The following is a 20439-nucleotide window of genomic DNA, read 5'->3' as shown; positions in this document are numbered from 1 at the left end:
TGATACAGGTGTGGGAGAACAGCAAGTGTGGCAGGAGGAGTTGTAAGGGGGGAGGAGAGTGAAGAGGGCATCAGATAAAAAGAGCGCAGGAAGGAGGAGAAAAAAGACAGCTAAAAAGAAGGAGAGGATGATGTGAGGAAAACACCACCACCAACATTAGTGCTGCAAACTTTCTTTTTATCCTATGTGCATCTTCTGCCTGAGACATGGAGGGTTTGTCAGCCATCGCTTTACTGCTTCACCTGTCTGTTACGGTGAGTTCAAACCTGTCTGTCTGTGTATGTGTCTCCATGTATGAGGAAAGGGAGTCCAGCAAATGAAGTGATTGAAAAAGGCTTAAAAAAAAGGAATGTGGATGAAATTATAGATAAGTCTTGTAGTTTTTGTATGTGATATAAAAATACACAGGTTACAAGAAAAGATGTATCAGCTCAGCCGGCATATTTAAGGCTGACGTTCACACATTCGCGTCCTGTACATTTTGTTCCCCCACCTCTCTATTTGGTCTATCATGACTGAAACACGATGGGATCGTTAGCTATGTTGGCTATGCATTCTTAATAATGAGCGGGTGGCTCAGTTATTTAAAAAGTGAGCGTGTTCAGGGCTCATCTGGTAGAGCGCATAATGCATCAGTGCAGGTTCTTCTTACACTGCATGTAATCTCATTTCTTTTCCTGTCTGTCTCTACTGTCTAGTATCAAATAAAGTGTAAAATGCCAAAAAAGAAATAACACTTAATGATGTAGATTTGACTGGAAAAGCAAGTAAGTGTATGCTGTATTGCTGTATGATTTGGTGTGTTAAAAGAAGTATGCTGATTCAGTATTTACTGTAAAAAACGGCCCTGACTTTGCTTTGGATGTTGTTGTTGGGACTGTTTTTTTTCCTGGCTGGTAAAAAAGATGAAAGAGAGAAAGGGATGCCTGAATAAGAGGTGTGTCGCTTTATCTTGATGAACTTGGTGGTCTTGGTGAACTTGCATATTTTGATTACTGTCTGTGGCATGACTCTGTATCAGTATAGACACCGTGAAACTGCCTCCCTGCTGGAATACATTTAATCAAACTAGAAAAAAGAAGTTGTCAGAAAAGTTTTACAATGAATGGTACACTGACAGACATGGTCATGTCTATATGGAGAGTTAATACTGCAGAAAACTTCTTCTAACAGGTGTTTACATGGTAGTCCAGATGTTTCCACTCATTTCAGCCGGTGCCTTTTGTCTTTATCCAAAAACATAGAAAGATTCAAAGATGTTTGTCACACACACAATTTGCACAGTGAAATGCTTAGTTACCGACTCCGTAAACTGAAAACAAAAAATAAAAGAGTTTTGTGTGAAGAGAATTGTTCTTTCTTTTCTGGTGAAAAGAAATCATACAGAAAGACACCAGGTCCCAACCTGGATTCGAACCTGAAACCTTGTGAGGGAAGAGTGCTCACAGTGCTGCCCCTGGTGAATAAGTCATTGCCAAAAAAGTGAGTGTGTAATAAGGTAAATTATAGCAGTATCTCTAAGGTTTGAAAATAATCGAACCTCTTCAGCTAAAACATTAGTGAGCAGAAGTCTGTGAGCTGTGGTTGGTAGCATACCACATCAGTTAAAGTCTGCTGCAGTGACTTTAAACACAAACAGCTGCATTAGACGGCTCTGTTATACTCCATATTACAGGAAAATAATGCACACAAGCCAACGAATCTGAAGAGAAAACTCTACCCATGCTATAGTGGATGATAAATCTTATACATACACTGTAGTTTACCACGGCTGCGGCTTGATCTGTGACTTGGTCACTGAGGTCCTGAAGTTGTGACCACTTACAAAACTTAAATGAAAATCACCACACAAGGGTGGTTGCAGGTTACACATTACACAGCGGTCGACAGCGGTACCGATAAAACTTGTAAAGCATCAGATGAAAAACACGACTGAAACTAGTCACATACAGGCAGGGCGCAACACATTGGTGAACGAACACTGCAGCACTGCAGACGCTTCACACTTTTTCCAATGCATTTTATGAAAACTATACGGGTAAGAATGACTGTCCGGAACACAGACACAAAGTGGCTGTCCGAGTATCATTAGGCCACATGTAGAAACAACAGTACAACAGTGATGTAAGATTAATGTCCTCTTCTCTCTGCAGATGTTGGGGTGTTGGGGCGACACACAGCTCATACGCCACAAGAGGGACTGGGTTATCCCAACAAAGATACTTAAAGAGAATGTTGACTACAGTAAGTCAGGTTATATTGCCAAGGTAAGAAGTTCCCCCACAGCATGCATCTGTGTGTTCTGGTGTGGATGTAGTAATAAGAAATAAAGGTGATAATGTTAGTATATTTTTTTAACAAACATTACAGATACAGAAAGAAGATGAGACATTAAGCAGCATCAGAAAAGTTCTGTACGTTCAACTGTAATATTATTTTTATTTTACTCTCTAGACAGATGGAAATCACAGATGTTCTCTAGTTACAAAACAGGGCTGATGTTCAAAATGGAGCTAAAAGCATAATTATGGAAAGTACTCTAAATAAGTACAATGCAGTATCCTTTCCTTATAGCCCAGTAACTCTGCCTTTCTACCTCATGATTTACTGTATGTCCAATGCCAACATTCAGATGTTGTGTGCTTTAATAGTAAGGATGAATAGGCCAGAGTGGTTGATGGGTGAACTGTAATTTGCAGCCTGTCCTCATACTGAAAGCAGCAACAGTGGTCATTTTGTAAACAAGATTAAAACAACCAACATTTACGTAGGCGACCTCTTATAATAGGAGCAAAGGAGGAAGTGAGGTGACGTTGGTCAAAGAGTAAGGAAGTCTGCATAAGGAGGAGACTGCTCTTTCCGTCCTATGTGGAACCAAAAGTCAACATTACTTATGTGAAGTGACTCATTTCAAGTGACATTACACATATGACATTACTTACATCCTATAACACTTCCATTTGTTCTACATCTAATGCACTCATTTTAACCCACACCATAATCTTGTCCTAATCCTGATTGAGTAGTTTTGTTGCCTAAACCAAACCAAACTACTATTTTCACAATGCTTAATGTAATGTTTTATGTAAACTGGTCCACTTCTGTCCTATAGCGTTCATATAGAGGTCATATTTTGGGAGGCACTGGAAATCAACCTATTCTGTTGTTTAGATATAGATATCGAACATAATATCATTCTTGTCTCTTTCTGGCAAGTTAGCTGTCCTCCGCAGTACAAATACAATACACATGTAACTTTTGATAGCAGATACATTACAGTGTGTTTAAAATGTGTATTTAAAATACTTTACTGCCATTCGGATTGTTGTGATCATTTTCAGATCCGATCAGACAAGGATAAATACGAGACCCTGTTTTACTCTCTGGAAGGTCCTGGGGCCAGTAGAGAGCCAGTCAACCTGTTTATTGTGGACAAAACTGGACTGGTTTTTATCCGAGGAAAAATGGACCGAGAGAAGAGAGAAATGTACATTGTGAGGACAAAACCCAACACACAACTTATTACATGTCTACTCCTACTCTCTAATTAGAATTCAACATCATGTCATTGACTTGACGTCATTTTCTTAAAGCAGCACTGCTGTTTCCCACAGTGTCTCGTTAAAGAATGTTTTGAGCTCTACGATGAGTGGCTTTAATTGAGCATAAAACGTTGTGGTTAAAGGTTGAGTAATGCAGCGGTTATAGTTAAAGAAACAAATCTAAAATGAGAAACAACAGCACAGCTTCTGTGCGCACAGGTCTACAGAAGTCCTACTGAGGGGATGCAGACACAAAAAGATGATCCCATTGAAATACATTACTTTGAAAACAGAGATATGAAAAAAAAGAAATTCCTGTCCACAGACACAAATTCATAGATTGCATTCCGTGACTATTTCATGAACTTCTGTGAGACTGGGTTGGAATTTAACTGCATGGCTCCCCTTGCAGCAAAGGTGCTCCCTTGAATGCCTCTATGGCCCCAATGGCATGATGTTTTCTTCACCACTGCTGTACATGGAGCTGTGAAAATCTTGTGAATTACCACTTGAAAATGTGCATGTGCTTTTATTTTTGTTCAACAGCTGACAGGATTGGCCAGATTTATCAACGGTTCTGACGCTGAGCCCAGAATAGACTTGAGGTTTGATGTGGCGGATGTGAATGATAATCCCCCTGTGTTTGCCCCTGTACCTCCAGCTGCAGTCGAAGAGTCCAGTCCAGCAGGTAAAACATGCTGTTTTCTGCCACAAGCGCTCAAAATACAAGATTCAAGATTCATTGTCTTCTATGTTTTCACTGCTACACAGTATTTAGTTTACTGCCACCATTACAAAAAGAGAAATAAACCAGACCAAATTCAGCACATAAATCAATCTCCAATCTGACAGTGTTGCCCTGTTGTACTGGAAGACAATAACTGTATAAATACATGAACTTCTTGTCCCTTTGGCAGGTGGCAAACATCACGAGAATGTTTTTCTGCTTTTTTGGCATAATTGTGGGTTGTTATGAGCTTTGCAGCATCCAGGAGCTGCAAGATGGGCTTAAGACATTTCATCCAGGATAGACTGAATGTTGTCTTCCTCTGTGTTTTGTCCAGGGACTCTGGCTGGGACGATCACAGCCACTGACGCAGACAAAGCCAACTGCTCCCATACAAAGATTGTCTACAGCATCATAAAACAAGAGCCCTTTCATGGGACACACCTATTCCGCATAGACAGACACAATGGATCGATTTATGTCAAAGAAAATAATGCCTTAGACAGAGAGGTCAGACGCATAACTGTGGTGAAAACATTCTGCTGTGAATCTGGTACGAGCTCATCGCTCATCAAATGATAAACCTGGGTTTGTCTCTCTGTTGCCCACAGAAACAGAGCTCGTATATCTTAACAATTCAAGGAAAAGATATGGATGGAGCACCTGAAGGGCTCACAGGCAATGGGACTATTCTTATCAAAGTAACGGACGTCAATGATAACATGCCCAAGCTGGAAAAAGATGAGGTAGGCTATTAGCTCTGACTTTGTTTCCAGAGGAAATATTCTGAACTTACTGACTTAAACAGTGTGTATGCAGTAGTATTTCTCTACCCTATCCACACACTGTGTGTTAGATCCGTCCAAAGACATTATACTATACCTTCCCATCCCGCTACTGACCTTAAACATTTCAGATTTTTACAGCTCCTCATACCTGGAATGTACTTAAAGCAATTGTTTGTCATTTTGGGAAAAACATTCATGCACTTTCTGACATAGAGATGTTATAGATGTTAATGTTCAGATTTCCTGTTTCCAGTCTTTGTACTAAGCTAAGCTAACTGGCTGCTGTTTGCATCTGCAAGGTTATACATGTATAGATGTATTTCCCCAAAGTCTGAACTGTTGCTGGAAGCTATTCAACATGATAATGGGAAAATTGTGCTGTGCTGGTGTAGTACGCAGGCAGCATTATGGAGAACACAGCCAATAAGGAGGTCATGAGGTTCAAAGTGCTGGATGATGATGAGAAGGAAACCGACAACTGGAGGGCTGTTTTTGACATCGTCTCCGGTAATGAAGATGGGACATTCAGCATTAAGACTGACCCCAAAACCAATGAAGGTGTTCTAATGCTTGAAAAGGTAAATCTATCTATACTGCAACACTCAAACAGCCGAAAAAAGAGGATACAATAAAAACTAAGCAAATTGGAACAAAAAATTGACAAATTAAAATCTGGTGAAGTAGATGAAGATGAATAATATAATTTCATCATATCATTTCACTGATGTGCCTCATGTCTGTTTTTCCCTCCAGCCTGTTGATTTTGAGGAAAATCCTGATATCAAGTTGGGTGTGGTAGTAGCCAATAATGTTCCACTTGTTGGAGGTGGAAATAGTGATGTTGGGGGTCAAGGAGGAGGACCTGGAGGAGGTGGAGGAGGAGGAGGACCTGGGGGAGGTGGAGGAGGAGGAGGACCTGGAGGAGGTGGAGGAGGAGGAGGACCTGGGGGAGGTGGAGGAGGAGGAGGACCTGGAGGAGGTGGAGGAGGAGGAGGACCTGGGGGAGGTGGAGGAGGAGGAGGACCTGGAGGAGGAGGAGGACCTGGGGGAGCTGGAGGAGGAGGAGGACCTGGAGGAGGTGGAGGAGGAGGAGGAGGTGGAGGAGGAGGAGGACCTGGAGGAGGTGGAGGAGGAGGAGGACCTGGAGGAGGAGGAGGACCTGGAGGAGGTGGAGGAGGAGGAGGACCTGGAGGAGGAGGACGACCTGGAGGAGGTGGAGGAGGAGGACGACCTGGAGGAGGTGGAGGAGGAGGACCTGGAGGACCTGGAGGAGGAGGAGGACCTGGAGGACCTGGAGGAGGAGGACGACCTGGAGGACCTGGAGGAGGAGGAGGACCTGGACGACCTGGAGGAGGAGGACGACCTGGAGGACCTGGAGGAGGAGGGGGGGCTCCCACTGGCCCTTCAGCTAAAAAGCCAAAAAAAGACAAGGTTTATGCAATAAGCATCGCAGTGCTGAATGAGCCCGAGGGACCTAAATTTAAACCTTCAGTGAAGCCTGTCCCTGTTTCGGAGAACCCAAAGGAAAATCAATTAAAGAAGGTGATCGCCGTCTTCCCAGCCAGCGACGCTGACACTGGAGAGCCTGTAGAAAATGTTCGGTGAGATGAATCCACAGTTGACTTTTACCTTAAAAACACCATAAATGCATATTCATGAAGCAACTCAGATTTTAATATGGATATAATACAACCAAAATCCACCACTGAAAATAAGCAGCAACTATTATGCTCCTTCTTCCTATTTGAGTGGCGCTTCTTAAAAACTGCAGGGGTCAGCTGTTTTATGAAACTGCTGAGCTTTTATAAGAAGATTGAGAGACAACTTCTTTATGACGCTGTGATGCTTATTGGAAATAAAACCAAACTGTTAGATACACAAAACAAAGTATTTGGCAAATTAAGATTTCGATTTGATAATAGTGGTAGGTGAAAAGTCAGAGGAGAACCCCTGGGCACTGAGAATGCCTGTACCTATCCACCCAATGGATATTGAAATATTTCAGTCTGGACCAAAGTGGTAGACCAACTGGCTGACAGACATGCAGACATTAACACACTAAACTGATGGTATTCAGTAGCAGAGAAATCAATATTGATTAGATTATTACAACTAGTAACTGAAAATTCAAATACATAACTCATTTGATTATCTTCAAAGTAAATGTGCTGCATGCTATTCCTACAGATATGCAAAAGGCTATGATCCCGACAATTGGTTGTCGATCGATCCGGAAACAGCAGAGATTAGACTTCAAAAGGCGCCGGACAGAGAGTCCAAGTTTGTGGTTAATGGAACTTACTACGCTCACATACTGGGAATGAGTCAGGGTAAGTCCTGTTTATGGATAGCAATTTAGAGAGCTGAGCTTGAGAAGATTTGAAAGACTATAGGTGCTTGAATATGTCAAACACTGAACTACATGGTTGTTAGTTGAGTGAAAGTTTTGTTACTACTGCTGATCACTCTGTGAATCAACAGCCACTATGCAGCTGCATTCAACTTTCAGCCTCTTTTGGCTTTAGTTTTCTGATCGAGGTAAGACTTCACTGTGAAAGCTTTGATTGTACAAGGTTTGTTGTATTTTCTGTTATGTATTCTTTATGTGTTCTGATTCCCACAGACATGCCTCCTAAGATGGTCACAGGAACAATAGCGCTGCAGGTGGGAGATGTTAATGATAACTGCCCCTCACTGACCAACAAGGTGGAGTACATCTGCTCAGACACTGTAGTTCTTAATGTCACAGCAGTGGATGAGGATGGAGACCCAAATTCAGCCCCTTTAAGCTTCAGCCTTATAGCAGAGCAGAGCCAGGGGAAGTGGACAGTTGAACCTTTAAATGGTATGATACCTTATTTTTTATCACCAGTTCGCATGACAAACGGTGACAAACAAGTGCTTTAACCTCTAATTACCTTCAGATTGAAAACTCTGCGCATGTTGCTGCATGAAACTCTGCATGAAAGTGTGCCTTTGATAAAGCCAGTCTGATCAGGGTGAATTATAAAAGGATATGGCCTCTACTATGCTAGCTTTTTACTAATGTTTTTTGTATCTGTGTTTACGAATGATAGGAAGTAGAGGTCAGCAAGCCTGTTGTGATTCACTGAGTTGATTGGACCATTTTTTTTCTTGCACTGGAAGTTTTTCTCTTTCTTTCTTGCTCTTAGCTACCAGTATATGCATCAGGGCTTTGAGACCACTGTGGCCTGGTCACTACCGGGTTACCTTCATTATTAAGGACCAGCAGGGCCTCGCCTGCCCAGAACCCCAGTACTTGGACCTACATGTGTGCTCCTGTGAGAAAGGAAAGACCTGTAAAACAGCAGATTTGAATACTGAAAGAGCTTCTCTCAAGGAATCTGCTTCTAAAATTGGAGGAATGGGAGCAGGGGCACTGATCCTTGGACCTCTGATCTTGCTTAGTGAGTATGAGCTCACATGCCTACAAAACACTTAGACATATCTACCCATATGATGTAGAATTGTGGTTAACCCAGTATGAACATTTAAAATCTCTTGCTTAGCTTTACTAATACTGAAGCATCCATGGGCAGGATTCTTTTGGATTACCCATGCAGTAGTGAGCATGTCATTTTAAAATGTAAATCTTCCCTATGACAGAGAAGTGTGCAAGTGTGAAGTGATTTAAAGGGACAGCTCACCAAATCATAAAAAACACATTTGGTGGTGGGCGTGTAGGTGCAAATACTTTTGCTTTTATATACATAAGGTTTTGAAAGATGATTTCTGCTGCTTCTGCTTTCCAGTAAAGAAACAGTTCAGAAACAGTTTATTCAGAGTAACCAGGACATTATATCTGGAATGAAAAGCTCTAAATTTTTACTGAAATTTCATTCACCTTCATTGCAGTGGGCGGTTATCTATTCACATGATATTTTGTAACCTGTATACATGAAGTGTAAGTTTTTGCCTTCTGTTGTGGTTTTGTTTTTCAGTTCTCACAGTTCTCTTACTGATGAGCTGCTCCTGTGGAGGAATACCAGTGACCTTCTCTGAACTTCCTTTTGATACCAGAGAACAATTGATTGCCTATCATACAGAGGGCCGGGGAGAGGACAAGGTAGAATATACAGTGTACAAAGACTGACAAAGACAAATTAGTTGTACATGTGCCTGGACAAAGTGAAGTTTTTAGTCAACAGCAAGTCATGTATACATCATTAATTCAGCAAGCATATGTAACTATATTGTATATTATTTAATGACAGATTTGAACTGTGGTGTCTGTCTATATTGGTGAACTGATAAAGGCGCAATATAACAGAGTTGAAGAAAATTAAAGATAAATTCAAAATGTTATAAGCTAACTGAATGTTGTTGAATAAAACACTGTTAATATTCTATAATGCTGAAAATGAGACTAAACCTTTGAGGAGAAATACCACAGTGTTCTACATTCAGGGATTTTGCTGTTATAGCCTTAGTTGGTCTGGTACAACCAGGGCCCTCTTGAAGCTAAACTCTAGATATGCGGTGGCTGTGTCAATGACTTCATGTACACTTCTCTGACTCTTCCATACACATCATCTTTGTTTTGAATGTTCTCATTCAACTGTTTGACAAATGTTTCGATTCATTACTTACAACTGTCTTTGAAATCCCCTAGCTAGTACTTGATGTGGCCTTTGTGTGAAAATAATTTTCATACTAAGCCTGGATAAACTGGAAAAAATTGAAAAGAGCTCCAAATTCAGGTTTAAGAATCAGTGGCCTCTATGGTCACTGTGACCTTCAGCTTTAAAGAGCACATTCAGTCTTTAGTAGATTATGAGATCATTTGGTGGTCTGTCTCGACGATCGACTGTAGCACCCAATCAGACAAAAACAGTGCTCAGGTCACTGTTTTCTGAAATTACATATTAGACTTATGATGTTTCACTAGTCAATTTTACAGCAGCTTTGCTTTTTTTAATTCCAAAATGTGAGGGTTACCTTTTATTGAAAACAACCTAAAATCTCAGTTCGAAAAAAAAACGTCTCTTCTCAATCTCTGTCTTTGTTTCCTTCAGGATGTTCCTGTGTTCAGCTTTCCAGCCAGAATGGCAGCCATAACTCCTGCACAGGCCAACATCGTAGCTTCCAACAATACAGAAAACCCAACTTCCTTTATGCCCCTTGACATGGGCACTGCCAAGAACATTTACCAGTCCAGTGAGAGCTGGAGAGAGGTGCACACATTGGATGAACTGTTGCTGTTGGAGAATGAAGGCGACATTGCCCTCTCTGACATGTTTTTGCATGACTACTACTCACAGGTGAGACAGTTTAGGGAGACATTTTACAGTTCACCTTTTCTTTCTCCAGAACAGACAACATGAGCATGTGAGATGTGTTTTTAAAAAAACAGGCTACCTGGTAGGATCATAGCACACCACTACACAAAATAAGACACTCAACTATCCTGATCTCAGCAGCTTCTTGTTTAGGTTACTAAACATGTAACCTGTGTTACATGTTATCTGTCATTTGATAGGTACAGTTATGGTAAATGGTCTGTATTTGTATAGCACCTTTCTAGTTATTTCAACTACTCAAAGCGCTTTACATGACATCCTCATTCACCCATTCACACATCATTCATAGGAGGAATGTAATTTTGGAGGAGACTATTCTTTCATACTCATTCACACACTGAAGCCATGCTTCAGGTTGATTTCAGTTGCACTTGAAATCATTCAACCCCCATTATAAATTAGATGTATTGGCAAAATTACCAAACTTTCAGCAGTGTTCAATGAACTCGACTAATTCAACTAATATTACAGGTGGTTTCTCTAAATTCAACACAATATGCCACTTTTAATGACTACTGCTGTCTCAAAATGATTCAACCCCCAGAATAGAATCCCTCATACAAGCATTCATTTGCAAATCAGGTGTTTTCTCAAGCACACCTGATTTAATTAATCAAGGGCCTCAAGTGTGAGGATTGTTTGTTTGAGGCATGCTGGATGTAATCACTGAGTTGGCTGAGGTAAGACTAACATACCTTTCATTTTCTTTGTATTAATGTTAATCCCTGCAGAAGGCAAGCTGCCCAACAGAGAAACAGGCAGCGAGGGATTGTCTGCTAAAGTATGACTTTGAGGGCCAGGGCTCCTCTGCTGGCTCAGTGGGCTGCTGCAGCTTCCTGGAGTCTGACAATGACCTGCAGTTCATCGACGACCTTGGGCCAAAGTTCAAAACTCTGGCTGAGATCTGTTCTCCTCCTAGACCTCCAACACCTCCTCTGATGCCTCTCATCACAGAGGCACATAAAGCTGCTGGGCCTTCATTGGAGACTAAACCATGCAGCATCCATGACCAAAGCCCAAAGGGTGACAACAATGTCAGCATCAGCCAGTCATCCACCAGTGTCAAGGCCTTTAACAGAACATCCACCAGCAGCATGCATGAGCAAACGTCCACCAATGTTATGGGCTTTAATACAGCAGCTTCTTGCAACATGGCTAACATGGCTAACCCTAACCTTAATACAGCAGCTTCTTGCAACATGGCTAACATGGCTAACCCTAACCTTAATACAGCAGCTTCTTGCAACATGGCTCAGTCACCGCCTGTTAGTCCTCTTACCACAGCCATGCTCCCCTCCCCTGGCCAGATGCTTCTACTACAGCAGCAGCCTGTTTACTACACCACTACCCCTGTGTTGCAACCGATGCACTACATCATCCAACCACAGCTTCAAAGCACAGTGGTGCACAATGCCAACCTGCAGGGCATGGTTCTGCTTCACGGCAGTTCTGGCCACCCAGAGCACATTGCGCACATGGGAAATGCTGCTGGCACTTTAACTCTCAGTGCAACAAGCGGCAACAGAGTAGTGGAGGATTACCATGGAGTGGGAGCTGTGCAGCGGTCTGATTGCCCAGGAGTGGTGACGGGTGTCAAGAGGACTGGTCGAAGGATCAAGTCAGATAGTGGACATGCTAGTGTAGGAGCGGCAGGGTCAGAAGAGGAGAAGCTTCAAAGCACAGTGGTGCACAGTGCCAACCTGCAGGGCATGGTTCTGCTTAACAGCAGTTCTGGCCACCCAGAACACATTGCGCACATGGGAAATGCTGCTGGCACTTTAACTCTCAGTGCAACAAGCGGCAACAGAGTAGTGGAGGATTACCATGGAGTGGGAGCATTGCAGCGGTCTGATTGCCCAATAGTGGTGATGGGTGTCAAGAGGACTGGTCGAAGGATCAAGTCAGATAGTGGACATGTTAGTGTAGGAGCAGCAGGGTCAGAAGGGGAGAAGCTAGTTTCACACAAGAGAAGAATTAAGTCAACAGCTTCAGCAGAGACAGGGTTCATGAATTCATTCTGCAATCACAGCACCTCCAGACAAAATGCCCTCTTCAAAGAATCTCTTAACTAATTTTGTACTGACGATTCAATAATGATGTATTCTTTTATGGTGAGCTAGTTCATGAATCCATTACTTTAGTCTAGATTGTGTCATCAGATTGATTGTTGTGAATTTTTATATAGCATTTTTTTTCGTGTGCATTTTCAATTTGCACATAAAAAAACAAACCACTTTCCAATAATAGCATTAAAGTAGTGAAAGGAAATGAAAAACCTGATCATAATAACCATTATACCTGCTAAATATCAGCATGTTAGTATTGTTATTGTGGCCATGTTAGTATGCTGATGTCTAAGTAGAGTCTAACAGAGCCACTAGCATGGTAGGAGACTGAGCTGTATTTTGACTACACTGTCTGGGTTGGCTGTTTGTACCAGGTACTCTTGATTTTGTTTTACACTGCTGAGGCTGAGTGGATAAAAAAATTGCAGTTGCTATTAATGGCATGTAGGGAATTTAAAAATGACAGATCTGTGCAGGATGTCCCACGTCTCGTGGAGGGTACAAATTGAAAAATAACATGTCAAGACCAATGTGTTTCAGTAAGCTTTGCATACAAACTTATTTCTGAAGATCATGTGCACTTTGGTTGATTAGCTGGTGTCAATTCGACTAATTATTCAGGCTGTGATTTGTCATAGCATGTCACCGTTGGTGAAAATGTACATGTTACTTGTGTTCTTCTTTGCTGATGAACTCTTCCTGTGTCCAGTGTACACAACTTTGCAGCGTGCCTGGCAGCATTAGGGTCTTTTACCTCAGGCCTGTCTTAGTTGCCACCTGTTGCCTTGAAAACTATTTTAGGCAATGTGACAACATATATTAAACTAACTCATATTCATCTTAGTATGACTTGTACAGATACCTTGTGTTACAGTTTTTACAACCAAAATGTCAATAAATGATTGATATCAATATGAAACTGACTTGCACACTTGTTGAAGTGTCCTTGGGCAAGACACTGAAGCCCAACTTGCTCCTGAAGCATGGCTTCAGTGTGTGTGTGAAAGAACAGTATGAATGTATGAATGATGTGTGAATGGGTGAATGAGGATGCGATGTAAAAGAGCTTTGAGTTGTCACAGCCTGGCTCTCACAACCATGACAAAAATGGAGACACACCGTGTTAAAGATAGAAGTATTTTATTGAACGCAACTAATTGAATGGATAAGTGCAACAGAGGAAAACATGTAGTGTGAATGTCAGTACATAAGCATGGGGTGCATGTGTGTGTGTGGAGATGGTGTGGTAAGGTGCATTAAGTTATCAGAGGGACAACATAAAGAACTAAATACTGGCACATCACTGGACTAAGGAAATAATAGTGGACTTCAGGGGAAACAAATCTGACCCTCAGCCCATATACTTCAGTGCAGAGGGTCTCGGAATTCTGGGCCTGCACCTGGATGATGACCTAACCTGGAAAACCAACACCACCGCGCTGATCAAGAAGGCACAGCAGCAACTCCACTACCTGAGGGTCCTGAAGAACAATGCCCTCACCAAGGAAATACAGACACTGTTTAGCCAAAAAAAAAAAAACAAATAGCTACGGTAACACTACATATTTATTTCAACATTTATCTTTGTACTCAGAAGCCCAGCGGAATGAATCATGACTCCGTCAGTTCACATGAAGCCCCACCTGTCCCCCGAAAGCTGTGCTGCCTCAATCCCACTAGAGGGCGCACATAATATGGATTTGTGCGGCCCAATATCCTAAACTCTCAGCAGCAACTCCACTTCCTGAGGGTCCTGAAGAACAACGCCCTAGCCAAGGAGCTACTGGTGTCCTTCTACAGATGCTCGGTTGAAAGTGTTGCTGATCCAGAGGGTCATCAACACAGCACAGAAGATCATCGGCTGTGCTCTCCTCTCCTTAGAGGAGCTGTACAGGTCCTGCTGCCACAGAAAGGCTGTCAACATCCTGAAAGACTCATTCCACTCAGCATGTCACCTGTTCCAATTGTTACCTTCAGGGAGGCGGTACAGGACAATAAAAGCCAAAACACACACACATGAACAGCACTGAAGGACATGCCTCTTCTCACTAACCTGCAATATTCTACCTTTTTATATATCTTGTTATTTATCTTTTCATTTCTATTATTTATTTAAAGTTTGCTTACATGCACTGACGGGGATTGCATACAATTTTGTTGTATTTTTATATAATGACAAAGATTCCTGAAACTCAGCCCCCGAAGTCTTCCCCACTGACTGCCTAATCAAAACGAACCAAATCTCAACCCTAGGCTTCATGCGGCTTATGGTGGGTATTTACGCACAATAAACCAGCGGGATTGGGAAGCGACCTGTAAAGCAGGCAATACCCCAGCACTCCGCAAATGTGCCCCCGAGACAATTGCCAAAAGACAATCGACACCAACCATGTCGCCACAACACTATCAAAAAAACAAACTGATGTAATCCAAAGGGGAAACGCCACAAACCTAAGAGGGGAAACTCCACCCAGTGTGCATCAGGGCGGCAACACTTACCTTCTCTTCAAAAACAACCCAAGGAACCCTACATAAATCAAAACTAACCAACCAGCGGCTCAAACGCGCATCAGGGCCAAACAACTGATTAGCGCGCGCTGCATGTGCCAAAACAAATAACACAAACCAAATTTACTTCTAACCAACACAACAGATCACAACCTAACAGGTTAGGACGAGCCCCCACTTCCCACAGCCTGGCTCTCACAGCAATGACAAAAATGGAGACACACCGTGTTAAAAATAAACACAAGTATTTTATTGAACACAACTAATTGAAAGGATAAGTGCAACAGAGGAAAACATGGAGTGTGAATGTCGGTACATAAGCGTGGGGTGCATGTTGGTGTGTGTGTGTGGAGACGGTGTGTGTGAAGGTGTGGTAAGGTGCATTAAGTTATCAGAAGGACAACATAAAGAACTAAAGATGACACATGACCGGACTGGATTGTCTGCAAGGAAAGAGAGAGAGCGAGAGTGTTAGTGCGGCCAAGTTTTATAGGCTGGTGACACCTGAACCCGGTGACACTGATTAGGACTCCATGTTGGCTGCACGCTGCTTCCCTGGCAACAAGGGTCGTCACAGAGTGGTCGAAATGAGTAGAAAGGTGCTATACAAATACAGACCATTTACCTGCAGGAGATGGTGACAAATAGCAGCAGTCAAGACAGACAGTTTCCAGAAGCCTTCAAAGAATGTACATGAAGTCAGAGAAAAATGTACATCCTGTTCATTCATCACAACAATAAATCTGCTATTCAATGTGATCTACGTTTGTCAGGTGTAACTTTTTATTTGATTAACAATACCATTTTTATGATTAAGGAGAGAATCAGAGAGAGATTTTAAAAGTCAAAATGATAATGGAATAAGTTTGGCCTACATAGACAGTTTATGAAAAGGCACTTTTATTTATAAATGAAACAGTATCTAAATTTAATGTCATCTAATTTATCTCAATTTTGCCTGGAGTTACTGTCCGACTGCTCTCACAGCTAAGTACAGAGGCAGGGAAGCAGCAAACCATTATTATGATCTTCATTTCTTCATTTGTCTATTTGGCATTATATTCTATCCTTTTCATGACCAAATTCTAGACCACTTCATAATTGCTGTGTTAAAATAAATAATCTATAATGATTATTATTATTACCACTTATACAATTACTATTGTTGTTATTAATGTGATTACTATAAACCAGTCACAATACAGAATGATAATAACAGAATAACACTAACAGAGTAAACCTTCATTGCACACATGAGATATCACAATGACACAGAAAATTCAGATTTTCTCCAAAACGTGATGTTTGCAGTCATAACCAAAAATACTGTAATAACAAAGATGACTTTGTTAAGTGGTGCCAATGGTCTGAAATGGTCTACACTTCCTGTCTCATAAGTGGGCATGTTTGTCTCCTTGCAAACTTCATGTAGTTGGAGGAAAGCAGATATTCACTATTCACAGAAGAACAACAGGTATAGATATACAGGTATACAGTTGCACTTACAATTATTCAACCCCCTTTGCAAATTAGGTGTACTGGCAAAATGTACAAACTTTCAGCAGAGTTCAATAAACAACTCAAACAAGAACAACTGAAACACAACTAATATTACAGGTGGCTTCTCCAAATTCAACACAAGATGCCACTTTTAATGACTACTGCAGTCTCAAAATTATTCAACGTCCTCAATAGAATCCTTCAGAAGAGCACTCATTTGCAAATCAGGTGTTATGTCAAGCACACCTGATGTAACTAATCAAGGGCCTCATTAGTAGCATCAAGTGTGCTTGAGATAGAACACATCAAATGTTAGCTAGGGGCTTGTTCACAGTGCTCTTCTAAGAACTCAAGATGGTTGTCAAGAAGAGGTTGAATAATTTTGAGCTTGCAGTAGTCATTAAAGGTAGTATATTGTGTTGAATTTGGAGAAGCACCGCACTGACACATCTAGAACCTGCCCTTTCTTTCACATAGTGTTTGTCATATTTATTACCGTGGGTCTTCCTGTGAGAAATCTGCTCCTTTAAATGTTTAAATGTTGCAGCTGCAAGGAATTATGGGACAGCATTATCTCCTTTCCTTTTGTAAAGGAGGATCCAGTGTATCCGCAGCTTAGGAAGAAAGTTGTCTTGAACTACATTTCCACAGTTTTTAGAGGATTTAAACAGCTCTTGTCATGGCTGACAAGTAAATACTTCTGGTTTATTTCAAGGATGGGTTCATGTCACATTCATTCTATGTCAGTATTACTGGAATAACCGGTTTCTGACTTGTCAACTGCATTCATGTCAACATCAGAGTTGTGTAGAAACCAAACATACATGAACACCTTCTTCTTCAGCAGAAGGAGCCAACTCCTTTGTTACATTTCATATATAGATATTTTACAACTGTCACAGCATCCTAATAAAGAAACAACAACAGAGAAAACGCATGTAGTTAGGTTAGGGTAATGGTTTCCTTGACCTCTGACCCCAGAAAAATTTCCATACGTATTGACCAACCCTGACATCATTAGTAAATTGCCTTGTTGTGGCCTCTAGTCACTATTTTAGAAAAGAAAGAAATTAAAGACAGCTTTAATAATAAATGTGTATTAATACTGTGTTTCAGACTTGTCATCTCGTGGAGTGAATGCTCTGTAAGTACCAGGTCATTTTGTTTAACATTCATTCTTCACACTTTTTAAAGTAAACTGGAATGGAAATACAGACACGAGTTCTTGTCATAAATTAATGTGTCATTCCCACAGTTTCACTTCTAAGAGATACACAAACACACAGAGCTGCCATAAGCACACCCTTCATTTAATTAAATACCTGTGATTCACCCATATCAGGAGCAACCTATATTTTCCAGTGCACCTTTGGCTTCCTGCAAAAACCATTCCGTTTTTCAACACACACAAACTGGTGGGACATTTAAAGTTCGTACAGTGAAATCATCTCTTCTATAGATGGGGGATACACCATACATCGATCAAAAGTACCAAGAGCCAGCTTTGCTTGGGAGAATTTTACTGGAAGCATACACAATACACAATACTCTCTCGTGAAAGTAAGTGTCTGCTCTGATAAGTCGGGGAACAGATACTATTATCATTAGCAAACAGACAGCAAACTCTTTTGAGATGTTTTTTTGAGACCAACAACGGAGAAGGAGGACATTACTGGAGGATTCTTTTTATGGCACAACACTGGCTGTCAAATGTTTGAATTGGTATGTATGCTGAATTGTATCTATGTCAGACCAGAAGGAACCCGTCCACATAGTGTGGGGAAAGGAGACAAGCCAGCACAGCCCACCTGTACATGATGTTCAGTGGGTATCATCATTGGACATGTGAGTGATACACGGTTTATAAGTTAATCCCTTTGAGGATCTGAGTTTTGGTCTTGACTCAGTGTCCTAAATGGCACTTGAACTCATCTTCAGTTTCACTGACATAAAAATAGCAGGTAGAACCAGTGCTTTGTGCCACTCAGTTTCTAACAAAACTATCAGTCAAATCTGTTTCATGACTGACAATGTGCCAAACCAAATTAGTCTCACATTTTGTGGCATGTAATCAGCATAGCTACTGTGCAAATAAGGTCAAGACCAAAACATAACATATGTTTCCTTGTCCTGAAAATACAGGAAAAGTCATCAGTATTAGTATCCAGCTTATTCCCTGTTTCACATTTAGAATGTACAGCACTGTATTTTCATAATGAAGTTTACTATCTTAGAACAAAAGACTCATAGACAGCAGGCAGGCTAGAATTTTTGACACATAGCTGTGAGGCAGTTTAAGACGGACTGGAAAGCTGTGTCCATGAAATACTTAACATACATAATTGCCAGTCCTGCACAGGCCTGGCCAGGGTCAGCGTCATTCTAAACAGACCCTCAGGGGGGTTTCAGTAATGGGTGGAGACAGAACGAGAGAGGAATGTGAGGCAGGATGAGTCATAAACTTTGAAAAAAGAAACACACATTACAACAACAATGCAAAAACCAGCATATTGTCACTGTCACGCTGTCAGTTTGTTGAGTTTGCTGAATGAAACAAATTCCAGAGCCTTTTAATAGCACTTTAACTAAAGAGTTAAATGTAACCTTTTCTAAGATGTTTTCGGACCTGTGGAAACCTACATTAGCTAAGGCTATAATATCAAGGTTAGAGATAAGTTGTTCTGCATAACATTAACAACGCAACAACTCTAACTATCATACGCACTCTTTCTTCCAACTCGACCAGCTGACTGACTCCGCTCTTCAATCTGATCTTGCCAAAGCCGTCATCCTGTTTCTGCCGGTGCCAGATGTATCAGATTGATGATCCTGCCCCACATCTCATCCATCATGATCTTCAGCTATCGCTCTTCACCCCCTCAGCACCACCAGTGTCTGGACTACATCAGGAGGCATTCCCGCACAGCTCATGATATCCTTACCCCTTTAAAATACAATGCCACACTGGGGTCTGACTGTCAAAGAGTCCTCATTTTCCTCAACCTTCCTATCGTGCACTATGTCAATGCATGTATGAGATTATAGCCAGTCATGCTTACCAATAAAGACAGATGAAACCAGTCAGTTGACTAAACTCCAAGCCTGCCTTAACGACATTAAGTCCTGGGTAACCAGCGATATTCTGCCACTGAGCTCAGACAGGTTACTGTACTTGACCCAAACACCTTTTCTAATGATACCCTGGCCTCCAGCAACACCAAAGGAATCTGAGAGTTATCTCTGATCAAGATATACCCTTAACTCCCCCTTAAAAACAAATTCCCTTTTTTTAACTGCATGACATTGCAAAGGGAAGGAAGCTGCCCACCGCTGAGCCAGACTCTGTCTGAGGTCTCTGCCTGTTAAGTAGGAGCTTTTCCTCACTATTGTCACCTGGTGTTTGCTCATGAGGGGAATCTTGAATCATTGGGTCTCTCTTAATTTATCAATTTTAGTCTTGACCTGCTCTAGATGAAAAGTGTCTTAAGATAATGTTTGTTATTAACTGCCACTATACACATAAAGACTGACTGATTGATTGATTGATGATATTCATTATATTTCTTTAAGCAGTCAGCTGGTACAGATTGAAAGGGGCGCGGGGTGAGAGTGGGCAGTAGTACTTGTTTTCTGCACAAACTGAAAGGATGCAATGAGTTTCCATCCTTGTCTTGTCTATACAAAGCATTTATTAAATTGGCAGATAGATGAGAGATAAGGAGTGGGGCACGTCTCCATGAAGCTTCATCATCCTTAAATGTAACCTGGGAATGTGGGCTTATCATAACTTTTTTATCATACACATGTCTATATGACAACAACAGATCACTTGTTGTGCTTTCGCGTTTTTAGATTGTGCACTGTCTGCCCTTATCAGCCTGATTGAGTGTTTAGCCCTGAGGCCTCAGCGTAATCTTTCAAAGTGCACGGTAGGGAGCAGACACACCTTTGAGAAACATGCATGAGACAGCTGTTATAAAACCACAC

At 41.4% G+C, this 20439-nt stretch overlaps 1 protein-coding gene across 1 annotated transcript in view; it reads left to right on the top strand.

The window, feature by feature from the left end:
* The window catches only part of LOC139202577 (desmoglein-2.1-like), a 31189-nt gene extending 18739 nt beyond the window's left edge, over window positions 1–12450 (top strand). Inside the window, exons 3-17 of the mRNA XM_070832103.1 lie at window positions 2154–2267; window positions 3342–3494; window positions 4089–4230; window positions 4607–4779; window positions 4881–5015; window positions 5450–5635; window positions 5811–5883; window positions 5956–6270; window positions 6439–6658; window positions 7245–7387; window positions 7681–7902; window positions 8231–8485; window positions 9020–9144; window positions 10094–10339; window positions 11110–12450. Of these exons, the coding sequence (XP_070688204.1) occupies window positions 2154–2267; window positions 3342–3494; window positions 4089–4230; window positions 4607–4779; window positions 4881–5015; window positions 5450–5635; window positions 5811–5883; window positions 5956–6270; window positions 6439–6658; window positions 7245–7387; window positions 7681–7902; window positions 8231–8485; window positions 9020–9144; window positions 10094–10339; window positions 11110–12450 (3843 nt within the window). The remainder of the gene's footprint in view (window positions 1–2153; window positions 2268–3341; window positions 3495–4088; window positions 4231–4606; window positions 4780–4880; window positions 5016–5449; window positions 5636–5810; window positions 5884–5955; window positions 6271–6438; window positions 6659–7244; window positions 7388–7680; window positions 7903–8230; window positions 8486–9019; window positions 9145–10093; window positions 10340–11109) is intronic.
* Window positions 12451–20439: the final 7989 nt, after the last annotated feature.

Source organism: Pempheris klunzingeri, chromosome 6 (genome assembly GCF_042242105.1).
Source record: "Pempheris klunzingeri isolate RE-2024b chromosome 6, fPemKlu1.hap1, whole genome shotgun sequence".
Taxonomy (NCBI): Eukaryota; Metazoa; Chordata; class Actinopteri; order Acropomatiformes; family Pempheridae; genus Pempheris; species Pempheris klunzingeri.
The sequence above is the reverse complement of the archived record's forward strand: the minus strand, read 5'-3'. Positions and strand labels throughout refer to the sequence as shown.